At 42.7% G+C, this 24,543-nt stretch overlaps 13 protein-coding genes and 2 non-coding genes across 15 annotated transcripts; 11 read left to right on the top strand and 4 right to left on the bottom strand. All coding sequences in view use genetic code 12, as the record gives it.

Annotated features, from left to right (window-relative positions):
* Positions 1–25: 25 nt before the first annotated feature.
* Positions 26–1,888, bottom strand: KCS1 (inositol polyphosphate kinase; the record flags this gene model as incomplete). The annotated part of the gene is made up of 1 exon (XM_002615611.1): positions 26–1,888. One exon carries the CDS (start codon positions 1,886–1,888, stop codon positions 26–28), a length of 1,863 nt encoding a protein of 620 aa, XP_002615657.1.
* Positions 1,889–2,696: 808 nt separating this feature from the next.
* MNT3 (Mnt3p) lies at positions 2,697–3,854 on the top strand (the record flags this gene model as incomplete). Its single annotated transcript, XM_002615612.1, has 1 exon — positions 2,697–3,854. The coding sequence occupies one exon, from the start codon at positions 2,697–2,699 to the stop codon at positions 3,852–3,854; it is 1,158 nt and encodes a 385-aa protein (XP_002615658.1).
* A 987-nt stretch (positions 3,855–4,841) lies between these two features.
* Positions 4,842–6,752, top strand: MNN21 (alpha-1,2-mannosyltransferase MNN2; the record flags this gene model as incomplete). Its single annotated transcript, XM_002615613.2, has 1 exon — positions 4,842–6,752. The coding sequence occupies one exon, from the start codon at positions 4,842–4,844 to the stop codon at positions 6,750–6,752; it is 1,911 nt and encodes a 636-aa protein (XP_002615659.1).
* A 60-nt stretch (positions 6,753–6,812) lies between these two features.
* APS1 (uncharacterized protein) lies at positions 6,813–7,397 on the top strand (the record flags this gene model as incomplete). Its single annotated transcript, XM_002615614.1, has 1 exon — positions 6,813–7,397. One exon carries the CDS (start codon positions 6,813–6,815, stop codon positions 7,395–7,397), a length of 585 nt encoding a protein of 194 aa, XP_002615660.1.
* Positions 7,398–7,709: 312 nt separating this feature from the next.
* On the top strand, positions 7,710–10,577 carry FOB63_003271 (putative ATP-dependent RNA helicase; the record flags this gene model as incomplete). Its single annotated transcript, XM_002615615.2, has 1 exon — positions 7,710–10,577. The coding sequence occupies one exon, from the start codon at positions 7,710–7,712 to the stop codon at positions 10,575–10,577; it is 2,868 nt and encodes a 955-aa protein (XP_002615661.2).
* A 155-nt stretch (positions 10,578–10,732) lies between these two features.
* On the bottom strand, positions 10,733–12,316 carry FOB63_003270 (uncharacterized protein; the record flags this gene model as incomplete). The annotated part of the gene is made up of 1 exon (XM_002615616.1): positions 10,733–12,316. One exon carries the CDS (start codon positions 12,314–12,316, stop codon positions 10,733–10,735), a length of 1,584 nt encoding a protein of 527 aa, XP_002615662.1.
* Positions 12,317–12,554: 238 nt separating this feature from the next.
* On the bottom strand, positions 12,555–12,627 carry FOB63_005592. The gene has a single exon. It is a non-coding gene; the product is annotated as a tRNA-Ala (tRNA).
* Positions 12,628–12,636: 9 nt separating this feature from the next.
* Positions 12,637–12,710, bottom strand: FOB63_005591. The gene has a single exon. It is a non-coding gene; the product is annotated as a tRNA-Ile (tRNA).
* Positions 12,711–13,156: 446 nt separating this feature from the next.
* Positions 13,157–14,485, top strand: TRM11 (tRNA (guanine-N2-)-methyltransferase; the record flags this gene model as incomplete). Its single annotated transcript, XM_002615617.1, has 1 exon — positions 13,157–14,485. The coding sequence occupies one exon, from the start codon at positions 13,157–13,159 to the stop codon at positions 14,483–14,485; it is 1,329 nt and encodes a 442-aa protein (XP_002615663.1).
* Positions 14,486–15,393: 908 nt separating this feature from the next.
* THI4 (thiamine thiazole synthase) lies at positions 15,394–16,386 on the top strand (the record flags this gene model as incomplete). The annotated part of the gene is made up of 1 exon (XM_002615619.2): positions 15,394–16,386. One exon carries the CDS (start codon positions 15,394–15,396, stop codon positions 16,384–16,386), a length of 993 nt encoding a protein of 330 aa, XP_002615665.2.
* A 248-nt stretch (positions 16,387–16,634) lies between these two features.
* On the top strand, positions 16,635–19,028 carry YSH1 (cleavage polyadenylation factor subunit; the record flags this gene model as incomplete). The annotated part of the gene is made up of 1 exon (XM_002615620.2): positions 16,635–19,028. The coding sequence occupies one exon, from the start codon at positions 16,635–16,637 to the stop codon at positions 19,026–19,028; it is 2,394 nt and encodes a 797-aa protein (XP_002615666.2).
* A 282-nt stretch (positions 19,029–19,310) lies between these two features.
* Positions 19,311–19,562, top strand: SMD2 (mRNA splicing protein; the record flags this gene model as incomplete). The annotated part of the gene is made up of 1 exon (XM_002615621.2): positions 19,311–19,562. One exon carries the CDS (start codon positions 19,311–19,313, stop codon positions 19,560–19,562), a length of 252 nt encoding a protein of 83 aa, XP_002615667.2.
* A 370-nt stretch (positions 19,563–19,932) lies between these two features.
* On the top strand, positions 19,933–20,895 carry MEC3 (Mec3p; the record flags this gene model as incomplete). Its single annotated transcript, XM_002615622.1, has 1 exon — positions 19,933–20,895. The coding sequence occupies one exon, from the start codon at positions 19,933–19,935 to the stop codon at positions 20,893–20,895; it is 963 nt and encodes a 320-aa protein (XP_002615668.1).
* A 254-nt stretch (positions 20,896–21,149) lies between these two features.
* Positions 21,150–22,325, top strand: SER1 (O-phospho-L-serine:2-oxoglutarate transaminase; the record flags this gene model as incomplete). The annotated part of the gene is made up of 1 exon (XM_002615623.1): positions 21,150–22,325. One exon carries the CDS (start codon positions 21,150–21,152, stop codon positions 22,323–22,325), a length of 1,176 nt encoding a protein of 391 aa, XP_002615669.1.
* A 140-nt stretch (positions 22,326–22,465) lies between these two features.
* On the top strand, positions 22,466–24,460 carry FOB63_003263 (GTPase; the record flags this gene model as incomplete). The annotated part of the gene is made up of 1 exon (XM_002615624.1): positions 22,466–24,460. The coding sequence occupies one exon, from the start codon at positions 22,466–22,468 to the stop codon at positions 24,458–24,460; it is 1,995 nt and encodes a 664-aa protein (XP_002615670.1).
* Between the last annotated feature and the right edge of the window lie 83 nt (positions 24,461–24,543).

The following is a 24,543-nucleotide window of genomic DNA, read 5'->3' as shown; positions in this document are numbered from 1 at the left end:
TACGGGCGTCTATTATGAACCTAATCTAATCTGAAATCCCTGTCTCGTCATCGTCATCAGATTTGTAGACACGCTCGAACGGATCCGAGCCGTCATTATTTTCAATATCGGTGTCCTTGTCGGGGTATGTGCCAATCCAGTAGCACGGTACGTCTAGCCGCTCATGGTTTTGTTTCAAGAATGCATCTTTGTCATCCACTTGGTCGTAATTGGTTCCCGTGAGGATCTCGAAGATGGCTTTGAAGTAACGAATTAATGATTTGAGTCCTCGAAGGTAGCCCATGTCGGGAAGTTCCGGATGTTGGGGCGGCTTTCTGTAATTTGCGGTATGAGCATCGTCGGCAATCACACTTTGGGCAAAATCAATAATGTGTACCCTCACCAGCGCAGTAAGTGGCGAAGAGGCGCCATCGTACGTAAGTAAAATGGATGAGCCATACATTCTGTAACCTTTTAGTTCTTCGAAGTTAATGAATAGTTCCTCCAACTGCTCCACGATGTGCTGTAACTTACATACCACGGACAATATTGTGCGTCCATCGTACAAGAACTTGGCTAAAATCTTGGCGAATGGTTTCCCGCTTTTCAACTCCCGGCCAAAATACTTGTCACGCATAAAGTATTTGCTTTTGGTCTGGTCCCAAACTTGTAAGCCGCACATACGGACACCTAGCTCGCGTGAGGTAGTTGCGTTGCATTTTTTCCGTTGTGACTGTTGTTTCTTATCACTTGCTTCGACACCATATTGGCGCGTACCCATTTTCAAATCTAAAGCACATGGTTTTTGAAGGTCTGCAGTCAAGTCTTCTAAGAGAATAAAACGTTCAAAGCGTGTATGTTTACGCAAAACCGAGCCCTTTTTAGTTTCTTGTCTGGTTCCATTTTCATCGTCCATCTCAAAGATGGCATCTGCCCGGTCAAAACTCCAATCTCTTGGAGTAAAGACTTCCAGTATTACTTGTGCTTGCAAATCAGTGTTCACTGACGTGGAGCCATAGTCGAGGTCTGAGTCGTGTGTATGAGGCAGAAGAGAGAGTTGTTCAAATGTACTGGGCGCACTATTTGAGTAACGCTTCCACAAGAGGTCCGGAATAATATGCCTGTTGTCATCCAATGACACTTTAGGTGGGGGATCGTGTACGCCCTTGTAGTCTGGAAAAGATGGGCGTCGTGTTTTCTGCATCGGCAACCCCTCTTTGGACGACAGTGCCCTTTCATGCTGTTCGTGTTCAAGTTCTTGTTCCTGATCCAGTCGGGAAACCAGTCCCTCATCCACAATACTTGAGTATCTCACGTTGAGCACGCCAATGTACTTGGGCATAAAACGGAGAAGCGCAAGATGGCGCCGCTCAATCGCCTCGTACCAAAGATTTTCACGATTCATAAGAGCTTTGCACACAGCTTTTTTGCTGAAACGAAAAATGGCCGTATGACCGCCAACTTTGTTCCGGAAAGGTCGTAGCTCGACTGATAATGGATACAGAAGAGAGTTTGGGCGGTCTGTGACAGAAACAACAGATTCTTGTGTAGCCGCGGAGCCAGTTTTGGAATCAGGCACATGTTTGTGTATTTTTGTAATATCACCGTGGGTCCCATGGTCAAACTCTACGTCAGCTGTTAAGTGCTGGAGATTGTCAGGGCCAAGAACATAGTCATGCTTGACATCGCTCTCCTTAATGGGGGTGTGCGGAAAATAAGTTGCTGATGACACGGGTTCAAGTTGGCGGGTAGGCGAATCTTGATCCAAGTCGGTAGAAGGAGGTTTCTGCCACTCTTCTTCAGGCTGTCCGTCGCCGCGAAAGAGCCGAAGTGAATAGGCAGCTTTTCGGCCCGTGACTATAGGGATGTCGTCTTCCAGTGGCGGAGTGTTTGTGTTTACATGCTCCATGATGCTTGTGGGAGGTGAAGGGGAGCGGGCCGCATGCGCTTCTTTGGAGAAATAAGGACAAATGGTGTACTGGGAGATATTGGAGGAGTCTGATCCTTTTAGCGCCAGTGCAGTTTATTAGAATGGGTTAGATTGGTGCCGTTCAAATAGATGACAAATTTTCTTAATGCTTTGCTTGGTGGCAAGTCTTATTTTGTTTTGCTTGTTGTGTTAAGGCAGTTTGTTTGTGTGGATGGTGTGTATCCACTATATACTTTTCGTTGTTTTTTTAGGTGTGTACGAAGAGCAGTGGATGTTTTAAATTTTTTGGTAGCGTCGCTCGATAGAGTGCGACCCCGATCAATATCTAATGCAAACCCAATGCAGAAGAGAAAAAGAATAAGAGGAGAAAAATGACAAATAATAATAATAAAACAAAAGATTAAACTAACAATTGGGACCTAGGCGTAAATTTGGACCTGGGACAAGAGGTAAATTTTGTTTTTCTGCCTTGGCAACTGCACTTACAAGTATACCAAAACGTGCTCGCTAGGCCATGTGGGGAGATAATAATAGCAAGACAAAGGCTAATTGAGTTTGAAAACCATTGCACATTAGAGAATATAGTTTGGGCGCGCGCCTTTCTGTAGTGATGCCAGCGCTGGCATTTTCTCTTTTCTGCTAACGTTCATATCATCTTCGATACGGTGGCCCTGCTTATAGTCCCATTGCAAGCCCATGCCCCATCAGATCGGCTTTGTAGCGTTATGAACACTGCATATGGAACACAAGGCTTACAACCGCAGACTCAACGCTTTTCTCGCTACTTATGCTTTGGGTGCTTGCCCTATGTTTGCATATATGCGCTTGTTTCGTCCATGGTGAAAGCACCAACCCAACCATTTTCGCGTGGGATTTTGGCACTGGGGACGAGCAGGTGGCAGCTGAGTTGGCCGAGTTAGTTCACAACACCGCCCGGCACGCCCGAGAATCGGCTAGTGACTTCATGTTGGTCGTAGATAAGCCTCTGCCGCTTTGCTCTGCCGAAAATGCCACATTCTTGGTGCTTTGCCGCAACAGCGAAGTGTATGAGCTTTTAGAAACGATTCAAAGTGTCCAAGATCGCTACAACAACAAGCGGCACCATGACTGGGTGTTTTTAAATGACGAGATTTTCCTGGACCAATTTGTTGTGCTAGTTTCACTGTTCATTCGTTATGGCCAAATCAGTTTTGGCCAGGTGCCGAAAGAGCACTGGCTGTACCCAGAATGGGTGAACCAGACACTAGCGGCAGAAATGCGGCACCAATTGCAACTCAAAAACGTCGTCTACGCCGAAAGCGAGTCGTACCGTCACATGTGTCGATTCTACCTGGGTTTTTTTTATAAGCATCCATTAGTTCGACAGTACCGGTATTACTGGCGATTGGAGCCTGGTGTGCGGTTCTACTGCGACATTGACTACGACGTGTTCGCCTTCATGCGCGAGAATGAAAAGGCCTATGCCTTCGTCTTGTCCATGTTCGAGTACAGCGACACTATTCCGCTGCTCTGGGACACGGCCCAAAGGCACTTTGCGCTCCAGGAAAATGTGCCCAACCCCACCTTGCTAGATCTTGTGCGGAACAACGATGTCAACGGTACATACAACTTGTGCCATTTCTGGCTGAACTTTGAGATTGCCGATCTTTCCTTCTTCTCGTCGCCGCAGTACGAGGCATATTTTACTAGCTTGGACAGATCCGGCGGTTTCTTCTACGAACGCTGGGGTGACGCTCCAGTGCATACACTTGCGGTGGCTAATCTCTTAGATAGACAGCAAGTGTGGTGGTTTCAGGATTTCGGCTACTACCATCTGCCATATTTGCATTGTCCCCAGGGACCCATATATGCACGCAATAGATGCTCGTGCGACCAGTCTATGGACTTTACGTTTAGCCACTTGAGCTGCACGCCGCATATATTGCAGGTTCTTTCCGAGGCATAGAACCACCACACGACAATGGCACTATGCGGTGTACGCCTCGAATGTAATTGGCCCATTTGCCACTGGAGGGTTGCATGGTTGAGAATGTGTGGTTCTTGCTGTCCAGTATAAAAACACCAAAGTATCTGCAATAGCATCTTCTTCTAAAGTTTAAACTTAATTTAAGCATACGGAGATCTTTTATCATATTAACATGCACGATACGAGACATGAGAATACTGTGTCTGCAGTGAAATGGGTTCCGCAAACTAGTCGGTCGCGAAGAACCGCCTCAGTGCATCTTGGATAAAAGAAACAAACAAATAAAAACGAACGCCTCGTTCTAAGCGCGGCAGGCTCAGCTAATGAAAATAGGGCATGTTCACTTGCTGTTTCTCAAATATGTTCTAGCCTCTTTATCTCTATAAGCCGTTTCTTGCTCTCAGGGTCTCAATGTCGCGTTTTCCCATATTTATTCGGGCATTTGGCCACGCTACTAGAGATGCGGCTTTTCTTAGTTCAATGGCTTTTTCGCGCAGATACATATGGTTAGAAGCGGAAGCACGTGTTTTGCTCTATTCCCCTCTTTGTAGTAGTGTATAAAGCAGGCTTACCATACACCTGGTGAACCATGGCGGCCTGTGTTCCTACTTGTTTTTGATTGTGTCTAGCTAAGACATGAAGGCGATTGTCCCAAGCATCATCTAATCTTGTATACATGAAGCGCGTTTTGAGAGATGATGAGATTCAAACCACAAGGTGCATAGTGCGAAAATACTACCTTCGGAGTATGAGTGTTCCCCGCAAAAAAAGCTTGCTGTTTTTTCAAAACTCCGATCAGGCTCATGTTATATCACTATATAGATATGCCTCATTAGATGAAACCCCTCAAAAGTTGGGCAGCCTTCCCCCCAGTGGCAAATGAGAAAATCCACGCTTAAGGGGAAGGCTCATAGTGCGACTTTGATCATGTACATTTGTATAGCTTTGCGTCTCGTACTTTGACGTATGTACAGGCGCGTTTTTCTCGTTGAGATACTTTTCTCTCCTGCTTTTCGCTATTTTTTGTTTGTTTCCATACCTCCAGCGCTGGGCAGCATGAGTTTTCTTCAATCTTTCATGATACGGTTGCGTTTGCAGCGCCGGCGTCATAAGCAGCTATTCTTGTTAATATCTGTCACCATAGCAGCAATCATCCTTTTTGTTTTGTGGTCTTCCAAAGATGCATTGGACACGTCTGTTTCTAGCACATCTTGCAAATACGTCCCAGGCTTCATTTGCAGTTTATTCTTCATCTTCGAGGATCCCAAGCCTGCTGACATATCTGGTTCTCCTAAGAAGTTGTCTCCAGGTCCTTCCGGTACCGGTTCCTTGGGCCATGATGCCTTGATCCAACCGAAAATGGACCACATCAACTCGTTCTACAAAGGTGAAAACGCCCAGAAGTTAGTTCTGGCTCACAAATTTTATGCTGAAGTCTTGAAAGACATTGTGGAAGCCAAGCCCGATTGTGCGCCTTTGGAGGATTACAAGAATGGGCGCTGTAATGCCGAACGGTTTGAAACTAGCGACGAAAAGCCAATGTACTCCGAAAAATACCTCTCTCAGTTTTTGCAATTGAACAAGACGCAGCTCGATGCTATGATGAAATCGCATAAGTACATTCTTGGTAAGCTTCCGAATGAAGCACCAAAGGGACTTTATGAGGGTGATGGTATTGTGTATGTTGGAGGCGGGAAATTCAATTGGTTGTCGTTGCTCTCTGTTCGTGCCTTGAGAGCTCAGGGCTGTCAATTACCAGTCGAAATCTTGGTACCTACGCTTGAGGAGTACGAACTCGAATTGTGTTCACGTATCTTCCCAGCTATGAACGCCAAGTGTATTTATTTGCCTACAGCGCTATTCGGTAATAACCAAGAAATGGCTAAATCTTTGACATTCAAGGGATACCAATACAAATCGTTGGCGATTTTATTATCCAGCTTTGAAAACGTCTTGTTAATGGATAGCGACAACGTTCCAGCGTATTCTCCGGAGCATCTCTTCAAGTCTGAGCCATTTACAAAAACTGGGTTGGTTGTTTGGCCTGATTTCTGGCAGCGCTCAACTTCTCCTGACTATTATAAAATTGCCGGCTCTGAAGTGAGCAAGACAGAATTGCTTGATAAGTACTCCGAGCGCTTTGGTGGCTACCTTGAACAAGAAGCCGTGGAGCCACTTGATTGGTTAAATTGTCCATACCACGAGCGTGTTGGTGCTATTCCTAATCCTTCTTCCGAGTCTGGTCAATTGATGATTTCCAAGAAAAGTCACATGAAGGCCATTCTTTTAGCATTCTACTACAACCTGTATGGACCAGGTTTCTACTATCCGCTCTTCTCGCAAGGTGCTCAGGGTGAAGGTGACAAGGAAACATTTTTGGCTGCTACTATCGTTACGAAGGGCAAGTACTATCAAGTGGGAAAGTTTTTGGCTGCATTAGGTAATGTCAGAAATAATGAGTTTAACGGTAATGCAATGGGTCAATATGATCCAGCGGAAGATTTGGAGTGGAATCGCCAGAAAAAGAAACTACTAAAGTCCATGGGAAAGAAGGAAGCTGAAGAGGCAATCAAGAAACTTAAACCGCCAAAGATAATATTTGTCCATGCCAATACGCCTAAACTCGATCCGTGGGAGCTTAAGAACGGCCACGATACTGTGGACGAAGAGGGGAACCGGTATAGACTTTATGGCTGGGGTATGAGATCAAGTACTGGCACCGATTTCGAATTGAACACTTGGAACCACATGAAGGTACTCTTGTGTGACATGAATTTGAACTTGGACCACTTCAAGGACATCAACAGAAAACAACTTTGCCACGAGATTAATGAGCACATTACATTTTTGGTTTCTACGCAAGACCGTCTAGATTAATTAATTACCAGTCATAAAAATATGGGTAAGTAAAGAGCCACATCAATGTAATATTTTTGGATGCTTCAATCAGTAAAAAGCCACCGCGACCGTTCGCGGTCTATATGCAATAATAAGACTATCACCCAAGCGACAACTACAAATACAACAAGTACCAATCAAAGGCAAAACGCACCAGAAAAGATGGCTGTTCGTTTTACTCTTTTATTGTCACGGCAAGGGAAAGTCCGTTTATCCAGGTGGTATCAAGCCAGCAGTCAAAAAGAGAAAGGAAAAATCACCAACGAACTCACCACAATCATCTTGGCTCGGAGAGCGAAAATGTGCAATATCTTGGAGTATAAAGATATGAAAATCGTGTACCGCCGATATGCATCATTGTTCTTTGTGATGGGTATTGACTCGCTGGATAATGGTTTAGCAACCCTTGAAATAATTCACCGTTATGTCGAACAAATGGACAAATTGTACGGCAATGTTTGTGAGTTGGATATTATCTTTGGCTTTTCGAAAGCTTACAATATATTGGATGAGCTACTTTTGGATGGTTATATGATGGAGTCTTCGAAGAAGGAAGTAGTGAGGAAAGTTAGCCAGCAGGACGAATTGGAGAATATGGATGAATTTGAAAACATCTTAGCATAAAGTTAGATCATCTGCGTCTTATATTTACAAACATGATAATACAAGGGTATCAAAGCGAAGATTAACGGATTCAAAATGGTATGACAGTAGAAAGTGTTCAGGACGGCCACTATATTTTGGTACTCTACGCTACGGACGACGATTGAGATTAATAAAGCATACGTACATACGTATTTTATGAAAACTAATTTAACATGTTATTTTCACAAAAGAAACATGTTCATATTTGACTTTTGTCGTCGACACATGAACTTTATAGATATCTTGAAGTGTGATCGCATCCGTACACCATAACTAAACCTACGCAGATTTATGCGATGCCCTTCGCCAGTTAATATAGATTCTTTGCCCATAAATAAAATGTCGGACGACGAAGAATACGATATTGCTGGAGCTTTATCCTTAGTTGGAAAAGACGTTGACTCTAGCTCGGAGTCGGATTCTGGCTTCTCGGATTTCGAAGACGAAGAGCCCCAGGATGTAATTTCAGACAATGAAGAGGAAGCAGCTCCAGCCAAAAAGAAACAGAAAGCAGTTCCAAGCAAAGAAACAGCTTTTCCTTCCTTAGAGCTTTCTGATGATGAAGGCTCTGCAGAAAAGGACAGCAAAGATATTGCTAGCTATTTTGCTGTAAATAATCCAACAGCTAAAAAGGCTAAGGCTGGTACATTTGCATCTTTCGGACTTTCCAAGTTCATCTTGAGTAACATTGCCAAAAAGGGATACAGGCAACCGACACCGATCCAAAGAAAAACTATCCCATTGATCATGGAGAATCGTGATGTTGTTGGTATGGCAAGAACTGGTTCTGGTAAAACTGCCGCTTTCGTATTGCCAGTGATTGAAAAATTGAAGTCTCACAGTGCAAAAGTCGGTGCCCGTTCCGTGATCTTATCACCTTCGAGAGAGTTGGCATTGCAAACATTCAAGCAAGTGAAGGAGTTTAGTAAGGGTACAGACTTGAGATCTGTTGTTCTTATTGGTGGTGATTCTTTGGAGGAGCAATTTTCGTCTATGATGTCCAACCCAGATATAATTGTTGCTACCCCAGGTAGATTTTTGCACTTGCAGGTTGAAATGCAGTTGGATTTAAGTACAGTTGAGTATATTGTGTTCGATGAAGCTGATCGCTTATTCGAGATGGGTTTTGCAGAACAATTGAATGAATTGTTGGCAATTTTACCAACTTCAAGACAGTCTTTATTATTTTCTGCAACCTTGCCAAGATCCCTTATTGACTTTGCTAAAGCTGGATTATCAAACCCTGTGTTAGTGAGATTGGATGCTGAGTCCAAAATTTCGGATCTCTTGCAGATGGCTTTTTTCTCTACCAAGAAGGCCGAAAGAGAAGCTTCTCTTTTGTGTATCATACTGGATGTTATCAAGATGCCATTAGCTACACAAGAAGAGATAGCGAAAATCAAAAGGGAAAGTAAGAAGGCAGATGAGCTTTCTGATGACGAGGACGAAAAGCCAGAAGGCGACAAGAAAAAGAGGAAGAAGTTCAAAAAGGAGAGATTGCCCCCTGCAAATGTCTTGCCTTCTCCTCACTCGACTATTGTTTTCGTACCAACAAAGCACCATGTTGAGTATGTAACTGGCTTATTGCGTGATGCTGGCTATTTGGTATCATATATCTATGGTTCTTTGGATCAAAGAGCTAGAAAAGAGCAATTGTACAGGTTCAGAATCGGACTCACAACCTTGTTGGTTGTTACTGATGTGGCTGCCCGTGGTATTGATATTCCAATTTTGGCCAATGTTGTCAACTATACCTTACCTGCATCATCCAAGATCTTTATTCATAGGGTTGGCCGTACTGCAAGAGCTGGTAATAAGGGATGGGCATATTCCATTGTGAATGAGCAAGAATTACCTTATCTTCTTGATTTAGAGTTGTTCTTGGGTAAGAAAATTTTGGTTACTTCGATGCACGAGAAAAAATGTGAGCTTATGAAGGCTTCTAAAGGTGACGACTATGTTGAGCCTAAGATATCTTACACTGACAGACTTGTGCTTGGCTCCCTTCCACGTATCCAATTGGAGAACAGCCAGGAGATGTACGAATCGCTTCTTCGTCACAATTACGACTTGAAAGTAATTAAAGACGTTGCTGCTAAAGGTGAAAAATTGTATCATCGTACAAGACAAGCTGCTTCTACTGAGTCAGTCAAAAGAACAAAGGAGTTAGTTCAGACTGGTTTGTGGGACGAGCAACATTTGATTTTCGGTCCTAACTTGGAGAAAGAAAAAGAAAAGTTCCTTGCTCTGTTGGCTAACAGGAATATCAAGGAGACTGTATTCGAATACTCAAAAAAGGGCAGAGAGAAGGAAGAAGATTCTCTTGTAACTTTGATGCAAAGAAGAAGACGCCAAATTGCTCCTCTTCAGAGGAAGGCGAAGGAAAGAAGGGAGCTCCTTGAAAAGGAAAGAATTGCAGGTTTGAGTCACACCGTTCAAGATGAGATTTTGAAAGGTGATGCTGGTGAAGTGGGTTATTCTGTCACAGCAGTGGAAGCGGACGAGGAGGAACTTCAAGAAGCTTTTGAAGATGCTGACGAGTTGCATGCTAAACGCAAAGAGAAGAGAAAGAGTTATAAAGATCCCCAATTTTACTTAAGTCATCATGCTCCGGCTGAAGCTATTCAAGATCAGCAATTGGCTTTGCATTCTTCTTTCGTTAATGACGCTGCGAAGGCTACGTTCGACTTAGACAATGACGATAAGAGTCAGAAGAACAGTCAAGTCATGAAATGGGACAAGAAGAAAGGAAAGTACATCAACATGAAGTCTGTTGAAGGCAAAAAGTATATTATTGGAGAAAGTGGACAGCGTATACCCGCCTCATTCAGATCCGGGAAGTTTGATGAATGGAGGAAGAAGCGGAATATACTGTCCGCTTCAAGTGGAATGTCTGAGACTGCCGACTCTGGTAAAGATAACAACAAGAGGTTCAAACACAAAAAAAGGGACGCGCCTAAAGCTCCTGATAAGTTTAGAGATGATTATCACAAGCAGAAGCAGAAGGTTAATAAGGCTCTTGAGTCTGGCATTAATGTGAGAGGATTCAACAAACCTGGTCAAAGACAGGAATTGAGGTCCACTGAACAAATAAGAAAGGCCAGACAAGTGAAGGAGCAAAGGAAAGCAAAGAATGCTCGCCCAAGCAGAAAACGCTAAACTTACATAGATGATTTGCACAAATACATTCGATAAACGGTTGCTAAACAATACATTTTTATTACTTCGCTTCATTGCTCTACTTGCGTTTTACGTAGATGCTGTTTTTAGATATGACGAGAGCATTTAAACACGTTGATGAAACAGTCCAATCCTCACCTTCTGCCTCCTTTGCTGTATGGATGATATCCACGGTTTCTGTATCCTCCTCTACTTTTTCCTCCTCCGCCATTGCCACCGGATGGAGCAGAAGGTGCCCTTCTGGGACCCTTAGGCAAATTCAAACGACGGCCGTTTGACTTATCATTATCTCCATTCTGACGATCATTGTATCGATCGCGCTGATAATCGTCGCGCGGACCTTCGGGCCGATTGTACTGTCTAGGTCCTTCAGGAATCTGGCGCAGTTTCGGTTGTTGCTGCGATTGCTGCTGATGTGATTGCTGCTGCTGATGTTGTTGTTGCTGCTGCTGTTGTTGTTGCTGTTGTTGCTCCTGCTGTTGTTGAGGATTCAAAGGTTGCTGCTCTGGTTGCTCTGTTTGTTGACCATCAGGGTTCTGGCCGGCATTGGCTTGTTGCTGAAACATGTACCATTGTTGCATTCTTTGCCAATACTCTTGCATCATTTCAGGCGAAGCACCTTGAAAGTTTGGCATGTTCTGAGCAAGTTGCATTTGATATTGGCCGTAAGGATTAGCGTAAGGGTTGTACTGAGGCTGCTGCTGCTGTTGTTGCTGCTGCTGCTGGTTCTGCTGATGCTGACCTCTTGGTTCAGCACGCTTAACTTCCATGGCTTTGCCTTTTAAAGTTAAATATTTGTTGACACAAACTCTATCTACTGCTTCGGGCGAATCGTAAGTAATGAAGCCAAAACCTCTTGACCTACCGGTATCTTTATCAATCATAAGCTGCGCATCAATGATATGGCCAAATTGAGAGAAGAAGTCGTTAAAGTCTCTTTCATTGACCAATGGATCGATGCCACCGACAAAAATTTTACCAACTTTGTCCTGCTCTTCTCTTGCAATAGCACGTTTTGGGTCGATCAACTTGCCGTCCAAAATGTGGTCCTTCTTGATTACTTCATCGACTGCTCTTGGGTCCTTGAAAGTCAAAAATCCAAAACCTCGAGATCTTCCTGTACTTGCATCTTTCATGATTGTGTAATCCAAAATCTCACCGTATTTGGAGAAGTACGAGACCAACCCTTCTTCAGTGGTGTCCCAGTTGAGACCACCGATAAACATTTTTCCGCTGTCTCTTCCCAAATTTGATGGTGCCATCTTCAGACTATTATCCTGTTGCTGATACTGCTGTTGGTACTGAGGTTGTTGATGTTGTTGACCTTGTTGGCCTTGTTGAAATTGTTGGTATTGTTGTTGTTGAGATTGATGGTGAAACAGTTGGTTCTCTTGATATTGTGGAGTTTCTGGAGGTGGTAATGCCGCAGATTGACCAAAAGAAGACGCATTTGGGACAGGAGAATTTGATTGACCAGTAGCATTACTAGACTGGGCAACTGGGGGAGGTGGCAATTCGGCTGCTTTAGTTTCCTCGACCTTTGCAGTCACAGGGGCCGACAGAGATGGGGATTCTGTCTGCGCTATTGAAGACTGAGCTTCACTTTTCCCATCCGCTTCTTCAGGCTTCACTTCAGTTGCCTTGGTGTCAGTAGTTTTGGAGTCATCGTCATCATAAATGTCCTCGAAAAGAGCCTCATCGTCATCGAATGAAGACATATTTGTTAATCAAGTAATACAGCTCAACGAAGAAGAATAAAGTGTATTGAGTACAACAAATTGTATAAACTAAACAGGCTATATTCTTATGAACCGATGCTAGTCTATGTCGTCTGATATTCGAAACACTTAGACTACAAGATTTTGTTTCCGCTGCTCGACAAATGAAGTCGTGTGTTGCACGTTCACGTGCAAACTGTAAGTGGACAAAAGATTCTTTGCGCGCAAAAAAATTAACTGGACGAGTCCGGAGTCGAACCGGAGACCTTTCCCATGCTAAGGGAACGCGCTACCAACTACGCCACACGCCCGAAGTTAAATGGTCCCTAGCAGGATCGAACTGCTGATCTTGGCGTTATTAGCACCACGCCTTAACCAACTGGGCCAAGGGACCTTTTACAACAGCCAATTATGCTGTACGTATATGTTCGGCTGATTCTTATTAATAGGCTACTATCGTATAGAGTAACGTAAAAACATTTCTGGACTTGCTCATATTGAAGCTTTCTTTTCATTAGATGTTTTTTTTGTTCAAAGTGTTGTTCACGTGTAGTCGGTAGAATGTTGGGTTGGTAATGTGATGTTTGTAAAAATATTGAACGTTGTCGATTCATACGAAAAAGTATCTTGAGAGAAAAAAATACAGTTAAACGTAAATGCAAACAATCGGCTTACAGGATGACAACTACTCATCATATAAATTTAAGAATAACATCGTAAATGTTTCCTTCTTCAACATTCGCTGCCGAAATGAAGATTAAGCGATCAGTACTCGATCGCACTAGTTTTTCATGTCATCGCGACTTTCTGATGAGTGCTACAACACACTGATAAGAAAGAATGCCCAAGTACATTATCAGTTTCGCCCATGCCTTTCCTTCGTTTCGTGTTCCTGAGTTAGAGTCATTAGCCGATTTGTTTAACGTAACTGTTGACCTCAGCCACCACAACGAGAAAAGCCCATTTCTAATAGTCGATTTAAAGAATGATGAAGATGCCAAAAACCTTGTAAAGCGATCTATCCTTGCCAAGGGAATCTATGAGCTTTGGGGACAAGGAAAAGACTTGGAAGAGTTACATCAAGACATCAAAAGCAAATCCACAGACAAATTTGGGCTTTACAAGACCAACACCTTCAAGTTCGATTTTGTTAGTTTCATGGGCACCAAAACTACAGAAGAAAAAATCGCTGTCATAGAGACATTCAAATACATGGGGTTTGAAGGAAAGATTAGATTAAAGAATCCAGAGGTAGTGTACGCGGTTTTGGAAGAGTACTTTGTTTGTGGACAAGAAAAAGCACAAGCACCCAATTTCCTTTGGTTCGGCAGGGAAGTACAACTTAGCGCCAGATCATCGGGAGTGGTAGAAAAGTACGATTTGAAACGCAGAAAATATATTGGAACGACATCCTTCGAGGCTGAATTGTCTTTGATTAGTTGTAATCTTGGACAGGTTGCACCAGGAAAAATAATCTATGATCCGTTCACTGGAACGGGGTCTTTCTTGGTGGCAGGCGCATACTTTGGGGGTTTACCGCTCGGTTCAGATATTGACGTGAGATCGATTCGAGGTAAGGGCCCAAAGTGCAACTTGAAGGAAAACTTCAAACAGTACGGAACTTCTTCGCAATTTGTTGACACACTAGTGATGGACTTTACTAATAATGCTCTTCGGAAAAACTTTGTGATTGATTCAATTGTATGTGATCCGCCATACGGTGTCAGAGAAGGGCTCAAAGTTTGCGGTGCCAAAAACCCAGAGAAAGCCAAGGGCAGAGAAAATAATGTAGTTGATGGGGAGTTGGGGTTTTTGCGCAAAGACTTCATCGCGCCCAAGAAACCTTATGAGTTGGCCAACTTGCTTGAAGATCTTCTTAATTTTGCTGCTGAAAAATTACCGATTGGAGGCAGATTAGCGTTCTGGATGCCCACTGCAAACGATGAGTTTGTGGAACATCACATTCCTCAGCATGAGAGGTTGGAGTTACTTTATGCTTTGGAGCAGGAATTTAACAAATGGTCGAGAAGATTAGTGGTGTATGTGAAAAGAGGTGATGATTACAAAGGAACTTCATCTAATGGAATGATCCGGGACAAAGTCACCAGTTTCCGTGATCGCTACTTCAAGAGTTTCAACGAGAAAAGTAAGAAAGACCAATCAGAGTAAGTCTTTTCATTGACCGTCGTTACAAAAATTCATCAATCGTCAATCAGGGCTCACTGGAGTTTTGAAGGCATGAGGCATGAGGCATGAGGCATGGAGCATAAGTTCGACCTGGGCCTTTGTTCATTTGTGGCCTATTCCCCAACGGACTTCCGAACCTCGGGTAGTAGAGGGGGTTGCATACATTACATACAGAATAAACAACGTAAGTAATTATTTTTTTTTCTTTTCACCGAGGGAACAGCAAAGGATGCAAAAAGAGAACGCTGTTACACATTTTGAACAATGTCAGATCAGGTGTTTTGGGGCAAAGAAACTGATTCAGTTATTTAGCTCACACAAACAAAATACCCGAAATTTCGTTGGGTGATATCCAGATGCCCATAAATTACGAATCGAGATGAAGGCCAATGAAGTTCAGTCGTTATCCGTAGTGGGCCCAAAACTCAAGGGATTCAACCGCGGTGCATGAATGCGCTAACAAGTTCCAAGTATGCGAGGTTTTGATATCTCCACATTTGAGCAAAAGGATGTACGCGGAACGTTTTTCATTAGAAAAACAGAAGTTTCGGAGTAGAATTATAGACATAAATGAATCTAGTACTAACCTCGTATTTGGCTGAAAATTTTGGCGCAAGACACTTGAATTGTTTGATGTAAAATGCCCTTTACAAGTGGTAGCAGCTCGAAATCCTGTATGCAATATTTGCACCCACAGAATGCACTTACAAGTCCTGACTTTGCGGGATCTTAGTCCCATAGAAGACGGGTCTTTCAAAGCGTTTAGGGGTTGGGAGGAAAGCAACATATGACCATGCATGACACAAACCCATTGCAAAAGTATATAAGGGGGAGAAATCCCGTTTTCAATTGTCTTTCTTTTCATATTTCATCATCAAGTAATAATACCAATGGCCCCTCCAACTATTGTCCAAAAGCCTCTCGACTCTATTAAAACCACAGAAGGATGTGTTGTCAACATTAATGCTGACTCGTCCAAGACCGATGTTAGCTTTGCTGACTGGGAGAAATTCAAATTTGCCCCAATCAGAGAGTCTACTGTGTCCAGAGCTATGACCTCAAGATACTTTGCTGACATGGACAAGTACACCGAATCTGACGTTGTAATTGTCGGTGCTGGAAGCGCTGGCTTATCTGCTGCTTACGTCTTGGCTAAGAACAGACCTGATTTGAAGATTGCCATCATTGAGGCCAGCGTCTCTCCTGGTGGAGGATCATGGTTGGGCGGTCAATTGTTCTCAGCCATGGTCATGAGAAAGCCAGCACATTTGTTTTTGGATGAGCTTGAAATTGCCTACGATGACGAAGGTGACTATGTCGTTGTGAAGCATGCTGCTTTGTTCATGTCTACTTTGATGTCCAAGGTTTTGCAATTCCCTAACGTCAAGTTGTTCAACGCCACTGCTGTGGAGGACTTGATCACCCGCCGCGATGAAACTACTGGAGAGTTGAGAATTGCTGGTGTTGTGACCAACTGGACTTTGGTCGCTTTGAACCATGACACGCAATCTTGCATGGACCCAAACACTATCAATGCCAACGTTATTCTTTCCACCACCGGTCACGATGGCCCATTCGGTGCATTTTCTGCAAAGAGAATGCAATCCTTGAGACCACTGAGCGGCTCTGACTCCTTCGAATTGGGTGGAATGAGAGGTCTTGATATGAACAAGGCGGAAGACGCCATTGTCAAGGGTACAAGAGAAGTTGCCCCAGGATTAGTCATTGCTGGCATGGAATTGGCTGAGGTTGATGGTTCCAACAGAATGGGTCCAACTTTCGGTGCTATGGCTCTTTCTGGTGTGAAGGCTGCTGAGTCTGTTTTGAATGTGTACGAATTGCGCAAGAAGCAAAACGAAACCTGCTACGGTGGTTTGTACTAGATTCTCGCCCACAATCGAGCATCATTTTATAGTAATAATTTGAGATTCATACTCAGTTGTAGCGTCTTTTGATTGAATTGTTTGCAACAACATTTATATTTATTTTCGTGAGAAACCCAAAACAGATGTAGTTGCACATATCTTCACTCTCTCACAGTAGCTGGAATATTCCTGTACATGAGCCAAACATTACTCGAGAACTCGCCTTGGATCTCATCATTTCATTCTTTCTGTAACCTACCATCGCAATGTCTGCCGGAACCCAAGGGTCAGGGGACTCAGACGATTTTAAATTTTTCGGACTAGGAGGATGCAATGAGGTTGGGAGATCGTGCCATATTATAGAGTACAAGAACAAGGTGATTATGTTGGACTCTGGTGTCCATCCAGGTCTTAGTGGAATGAACTCTTTACCATTTTTTGACGATTATGATCTATCAAAAGTGGACATTTTATTAATAAGTCATTTCCATTTGGATCATGCTGCATCATTGCCGTATGTGATGCAACAAACTAGTTTCCGTGGGCGTGTTTTTATGACGCATGCAACAAAAGCTATTTATCGATGGTTACTTTCAGATTTTGTTAGAGTCACTTCGCTCCTGGGCAGTGGCGATGAAGGACGTTCCATGAATGGCTCCCAGAACAGTGGGACGACGTCTGCCAATTTGTATACAGATGAAGACTTGATGAGTTCCTTTGACAAGATTGAAACTATTGACTATCACTCAACAATGGAGATCGAAGGTATCCGTTTCACAGCTTATCATGCTGGTCATGTCTTGGGCGCATGTATGTATTTTGTCGAGATTGGTGGCTTGAAAGTGCTTTTTACAGGTGACTATTCTCGTGAGGAGGACCGTCATTTAAAAGTTGCGGAAGTTCCTCCTACGAGACCTGATATCTTAATTACAGAATCTACTTTCGGCACTGCTACACACGAGCCAAGACTTGAGAAGGAAACCCGGATGATGAAAAACATTCACTCAACTATATTGAAAGGCGGTAGAATTTTGATGCCCGTCTTTGCCTTAGGAAGAGCCCAGGAGCTTTTGTTGATTTTGGAGGAGTACTGGTCACTCAACGAGGACATTCAAAATGTAAATATATACTACGCCTCTAATCTTGCTCGAAAATGCATGGCCGTTTACCAAACATATACCAGCATTATGAATGAAAAGATCAGACTAAGTGCATCTTCCTCCGAAAAAACAAACCCTTTCCAATTCAAGCATATCAAATCTATCAAGAGTATTGATAAGATTCAGGATATGGGACCATGTGTGGTCGTCGCCTCTCCTGGTATGTTACAAAGTGGTGTCTCTAGACAGTTGCTCGAAAGGTGGGCTCCTGATCCCAAAAATGCTGTGATCTTAACAGGCTATTCTGTCGAAGGGACCATGGCTAAAGAGTTGCTAGCTGAACCTCATACTATTCCTTCCATTACCAACCCTGAGGTAAGTATCCCACGTCGTCTTTCCATAGACGAAATTTCTTTTGCTGCACACGTTGACTTTCAACAAAATGCGGGATTCATCGAGGAAGTTGGACCGAAGAAAATCATTCTTGTTCACGGAGACAGCAATCCCATGGGAAGACTAAAGTCTGCATTGTTAAGTAGATACTCCTCCAGAAAGGGGACTGAGGAAGAAGTTAAGGTATTCAATCCTAGAAACTGCGAAGAACTTCTCATCGGCATCAAAGGTGCAAAAATTGCGAAAGTTGTCGGGAGCTTGGCTGAAGCAGAGATTATGCTCTTGAAAGATGCGTTGTCCAAACAGTTGGAAGAAAAGAAAATTCAATTGATAAAAGAAGAAGATATGATTGATGGTGAGGTACAAGAAAAGAAGACAGATGAGGAAGAAAAGACTAAAGAAACTGAAAGCAAAAAGGAAGCGGCTTCACCAGAGGAGCACTACATCAATACTGGAGTTGCTATATCAGGTGTCTTGATCTCAAAGGACTTCGACTTGAACTTATTACAGCTTGAAGACCTTAAAGAATTCACACAATTGAACACTTCGGTAGTGAAATCCAACATAAAGGTTAAAATCCAAGCAAATTTTTCATTGATCCGTTGGCACTTGGAGCAAATGTTTGGACACATCAGCATTTTACATGACGACTCAGAACGCTGGGAGTGCCTTATTATGGAAATGATTTATGTTTCTGTTTCAAAGACAGACTCGGCGGAAGGGATGAATATTTCAGTGGAATGGATAAACAATAATGCAATGGCAGACTCTCTTGCAGACAGTGTTGTGGCTATTCTATATTCTGTCGATTCCTCCCCATCTTCGGTGAAACTCACATCTAAGGGCCATTCGCATAGTCACATCAAGGAGGAGCCTGATGAAGGCAATGTTCAGGAAGAGGAAGAGCACAAGGCACATGCCATTGTTGACATAAAGAGCAGACTTCATCGCATATCTACGTTGTTGAAGGCTCAATTTGGGGATTCTATTACTGAAATGAGCGATAAGTCTGCGACGATCACCATTGGGAAGGCCCAAGCGAAAATCGATTTTCACACTTTGAAGATAGAATGTGGTTCCAAGGTGTTGAAAGACAGGGTTGAAAATATCATAAAAAGAGGATGCAAGTTGACCGCCCCTCTTAGCTACCAACAAAAGGCCGTTTAATGAATTAATGAAAGTGTATAGAGAATCACTAAATCTGTGGTCTTGTTTTTCGTGCAGGACCCAGTTTCTCAGAGATGAAGTATAGCTATCAACAGTAACATCCGTTCTTTCAAAACTAGTATAAAGCCAATATTATGTCGTATGTTTTCATTTTTTTGTCTCGATGAATGGTATATGAGCTCGTCTACTAACATGAACAGTGATCTTATAGATCGTCCGCGCTCAGAGCTTACTGAAGCTGAACTTCAGCAGCTTGAAGAATTTGAATTCACACATGGACCTATGTCAGTAATTCAGAGTTCTATGAACAATAATACTCCTGTTGTAGTTCACTGCAGAAACAACCATAAAGTGATAGGGAAGGTGAAAGCTTTTGACAGGCATTGCAATTTGATTCTAGAAGACGTGAAAGAACTCTGGACTGAAACGACGAGAAATAGCAAGGGAGCCGTCATAAAAACTGCATCGAAGGAACGCTTCATTTCAAAGCTATTTCTAAGGGGTGATTCTGTTATTATCGTCTTGAAGGTCTAACTAAGTATTGCGTGCTTCGTGACGTCCTAGCAGAATCATACCGCCAGACCGCATACTCCAAAATACCACAGGTGAAAGCTTCTGCACCACTAATTACCTTCCCTGATTCGCTCATCTTTTACGGTCCCATAAGTGGGATAATAGACGAGGAAGTTTTTACTATCGTAACATCCTCATCCATAAAACAGTGTATAGTACAGAAAAAAGTGATATGATAAATGAACATTTGTGTTCTAACGTCGAAGTGTAGAAATAGTGAATTCGAGACGATAATCTCAGTAGAATTCGACCTTCTCAAAATGTAAGCTTGTTTGAGTCTTTGTTCGATAAATATGAATAGTGCGACTTGCAACATCTACATATCGTTTTGATGAAGCTAAAACTTCGGACGCAGAGCACGGAAACGTTGAAAACATGCTTTTCCCAAATTAGCAATCTACGAAAGTTTGTGATTCTCCAGTTCAGTCCAGAGCAACTCCTCGCCATCCTGATAAACGGCACGTCAATTACTCAAGAGCCACAGGTATGGTGCAAGTTCCGCATGCTGGCGATCTTTAGTGAGATTGAAATACAAAGTTTGAGAGATAATGTTATATCACTTGAAATCAACATAGAGCTCTTTTTGCAAACACTTCGAAATTTTGATAAAGCAAACAGTCACGATCTTAGCATTCGTCTCCAGAAGAAGGATTCGGGCAGTACAACATCGGGAGGTACTGGAAGCAGAACAGCATCCTTGGCATTGTACTACTCCGATATATCTGTCAATGCCAATACTATCAATCACACATTTAGAATTCCTGTCAAGATCCTAAAAGGATCTAGTGATTTACCCAAAGAACCCGAATTACCGCGTGTGGATCTTATGATGAGACTCACGAATGACTTTTCAGCAACTTACAGACGCCTAGAGAAGTTCAAGAGGGCAATAGCGGGCGACTTGCTCACAATAAGGGCCAGTCGAAGAAATGGTGGATTCTTAGGGTTTATCCTCCAAGAAGAAGGGAAGTTTAGAGTAACCATATCTTGGAATGACAAGCTTAACGTACAAAAACCACGTGGCGAGTTGGACAATGATAGTTTGAGGGCGTCTCTACTACAAAGGGATGAGAATGATGTTGACGAAAATGACGTCGAAGAAGACAAAGAAATCACTCTCAAGCTCAAAGACTGGCAGCTGGCAGCAAAGATAGTCAGCACCTGTAAAACTATCATCTTTTTAATTTGCCACAAGGAAGCCTGCGCGATACATTGCTTACTAGATGACACCGATGATGTGGAGGTGATTTATTACATGAGTGGAGTCAGAATTCGCGATTTCTTAGAAGACTGATAATTATGAACAGCAATGAAAGCCAAAGGATATCTACATAGAAGCTGTGTCAACCTGATACCAGTAATATACATGAAGTGTTGTAAGCATTGATCTCGTTTTTCCTCCTCTTCTGGGTGACACACTCTTTACTTAATCAAACAATTATTAGGTGAATGAGTCAAGACTTGGCGCGCGCGATCGTTTTCGTTTAAGTACGCTCTACCACTTCACCATCTAGTTTTCTCCTGAATAATAAAAAAAAAAGAGACGAAATGAACTCCTTAGATCGTGAAGAACCCAACTACTTTGGTGCAGGCCCAGCTTTGTTACCTACAGACGTCTTAAAACAGGCTGCGCTTGATTTATTAAACTATGACGGCGAGAATTTGGGCATTGGCGAAATTTCACACCGTTCAAAGCCTGCAATCAAAGTCATTGACGATACCAAAGACAATATAAAAAAGTTATTGGATATTCCTGACACACATGAAGTTTTCTTTATGCAAGGTGGAGGTACTACAGGGTTCTCATCCATTGTCTATAACTTAATGGCTCATTCTGTTAAGAAGACCAATGGTAGAAAACCTAAGGCAGCTTATGCCGTCACTGGTGCTTGGTCAAAAAAATCTTCCGAAGAAGCCAAGAGATTGGGTTTTGATGTTGATATTGTCGTGAACACGAAGGACTCCAAGTTCACCTCCATTCCTCCGTTCTCTGAGTGGAAACCAATCGACAAAGAGAATACTGCGTACTTGTACGTGTGTGACAATGAAACAGTTCACGGTAACGAATTCAAAAGCGTGCCAGGAGAAAATTATTTGCCAGAAGGTGTTGAGTTAGTGGCAGACATGTCATCAAATATCTTGTCGAAGAAAATTGACGTGAGTAAATATGGTTTGATTATGGCCGGAGCACAAAAAAATGTCGGTTTGGCTGGATTGACTATCTACATCATTAAAAAGTCTTTGCTTGAGCAAGCAACAGATGAAGAATTGAGATCATGGGGAATTCCTTTGGTTCCTATCGCATTCCACTATCCTACTGTTGTTGCTAACAATTCGGCTTACAACACTATTCCAATCTTCACATGCCACATCTTGAAGTTAGTAACGGCAAAGTTGTTGGAAGATGGAGGAATTGCAACGATCGAGGAGAAGAACAACAAGAAGGCAGGACTTTTGTACAAAACTTTAGAAAACTACCCTCAATTGTTCAACTTACCAGTATCGGCATCTGACCGTTCAAATATGAATGTTGTTTTCACCTTGAAGAATGAAGAACTAGAGGCAAAGTTCATTAAAGGAGCTGCTGAAAGGAAATTGACTGGATTGAAGGGCCACAGATCCGTGGGTGGAATGAGAGCCTCCATCTACAATGCTGTTTCAGTCCACAGTGTAGAGTTGTTGGTCGATTTCATCAATGATTTCGCCAAGGAGAATGGTTGTTGAAGGGACATATAGGACAATCAGAAAATAAAAATCAGGGACACAGGAAGTATGTAATATTGTAGAGTTTTGCTGTGGGTGCAAAATGCTGGACTGTGCGCACAAAAAATCATCACGAGAACTCAAGAATACATCTTATAGAGATGCTTCACATAAGAAGCTGGACGCTTCCGAAATCTTCATGTTCTACTCTAATATGGAACCGTGGATTCTCTAAAGCACCTGTTTTACAAGTGGCCAAAGTTATTGCGGTACAAGACAAGAAAATCAACCTTGATCGAGAAAAGCACATCCAGCGAATCCAAGAGAGAATTGAGAAAATTCCAATCTCAAACTATAGGAACTTCAGTATTGTGGCCCATGTGGACCATGGAAAGTCCACTCTTTCTGACCGTCTTTTGGAGCTCACAGGGGTTATCCAGCCAGGAGCTGCAAACAAACAAGTTCTAGACAAGTTAGATGTGGAAAGAGAACGTGGGATCACAATTAAAGCGCAAACTTGTACCATGTTTTATCATGATACGAACACCAAAGAAGATTACTTACTCCACTTAGTGGATACACCTGGGCATGTGGATTTCAGGGCCGAAGTTTCGAGGTCTTATGCTTCATGCGGTGGAGCGCTTTTGTTGGTTGACGCAGCTCAAGGAGTTCAGGCTCAGACGGTAGCAAACTTTTACTTGGCATACAGCATGGGGCTCAAGTTGATCCCAATAATCAACAAAATTGATCTTGATGCCGCTGATATACCCAGGGCTATGGATCAAGTGGAAACCACGTTCGAGCTTAATAGAGAAGATTGCATACCCGTGAGTGCCAAAACGGGCCTTAATGTGGAAAATATCATTCCCAGCATCATCAATAACATTCCTCCTCCACAAGGTGATATCAATAAGCCTTTAAAAGCGCTACTAGTTGATTCTTGGCATGATCCTTATGTTGGCGTAGTAATGCTTGTCCACATTGTTGATGGAAAAATGAAAAAAGGTATGAAACTTCTCTCCGCTCATACAAGCAAGAAATACGAAGTGAAGGAAGTAGGGGTGATGTATCCAGATAAAACACCAATGGATGTACTCCGGGCAGGTCAGGTTGGCTACATTATCCCTGGAATGAAGAATCCAAGAGAGGCATTGATTGGGGACACATTCTTTCAAAACGGCCAACACGAAAATTTGGAACCTTTGCCTGGGTTTGAAGAACCTAAACCTATGGTCTTTGTTGGGGCATTTCCTGCCGATGGAGGCGAATTCAAAGTTATGAATGATCACATGGAGAATTTGGTTTTGAATGACAGATCTGTGACATTAGAAAAGGAAACCTCTAATGCTTTGGGATTGGGTTGGAGACTTGGCTTTTTAGGATCATTGCATGCATCTGTCTTCAAAGAACGTTTGGAGAAAGAGTATGGAGCGAAGATCATTTTGACGGCTCCCACCGTGCCCTATAAAATTGTTTACAAAGATGGAACAGAGAAAGTGATTACCAACCCAGATGAATTTCCGGGAGCAGACCAGAGAGCACTTAATATCGACCATTTAATGGAACCGTATGTGAAAGCGATAATGACAATTCCAGACGAGTATATTGGTGTTGTCATGTCTCTTTGTGAGAATAATCGTGGCATCCAGAATGAGATGGAGTACCTAAATACAGGCCAAGTGTTACTAAAGTACGAGCTTCCGTTAGCTCAGCTTGTGGAGGATTTTTTCGGCAAATTGAAAGGTGCAACGAAGGGATATGCATCTTTAGATTACGAGGATTCAGGTTACAAAAAATCAGACATTGTGAAAATGGAACTCTGTGTTAGCGGTATTCCACAAGATGCATTATCACAAGTGATGCACAGGTCTCAGGTGCAAAGCAGAGGGAAAGAGTACGTTGCACGTTTCAAAGAGTATTTAAAATCTCAACTTTTCGAAGTTGCGATTCAAGCAAAGGTCAATAATAAGGTGGTTGCAAGAGAAACGATTAAGGCAAAAAGAAAGGATGTGACCCAAAGACTACATGCTGCAGATATTTCTAGAAGAAAGAAATTACTAGAGAGACAAAAAGAGGGTAAAAAGCAGATGAAGGCATCTGGACGTGTACATATAAACCATGAAGCATACCAAGCTTTCTTGCGGCGGTCTGATTAGATTAATAGCATACCATATAAACAGTCTATTCAATGGTGTTCTTTCTCCTTAGTTTATATGGGTTGCTTGAGTGTGTAAATAAA

The sequence above is a fragment of the Clavispora lusitaniae genome (assembly GCF_014636115.1).
Source record: "Clavispora lusitaniae strain FDAARGOS_655 chromosome Unknown tig00000105_pilon, whole genome shotgun sequence".
Taxonomy (NCBI): domain Eukaryota; kingdom Fungi; phylum Ascomycota; class Pichiomycetes; order Serinales; family Metschnikowiaceae; genus Clavispora; species Clavispora lusitaniae.
The sequence above is the reverse complement of the archived record's forward strand: the minus strand, read 5'-3'. Positions and strand labels throughout refer to the sequence as shown.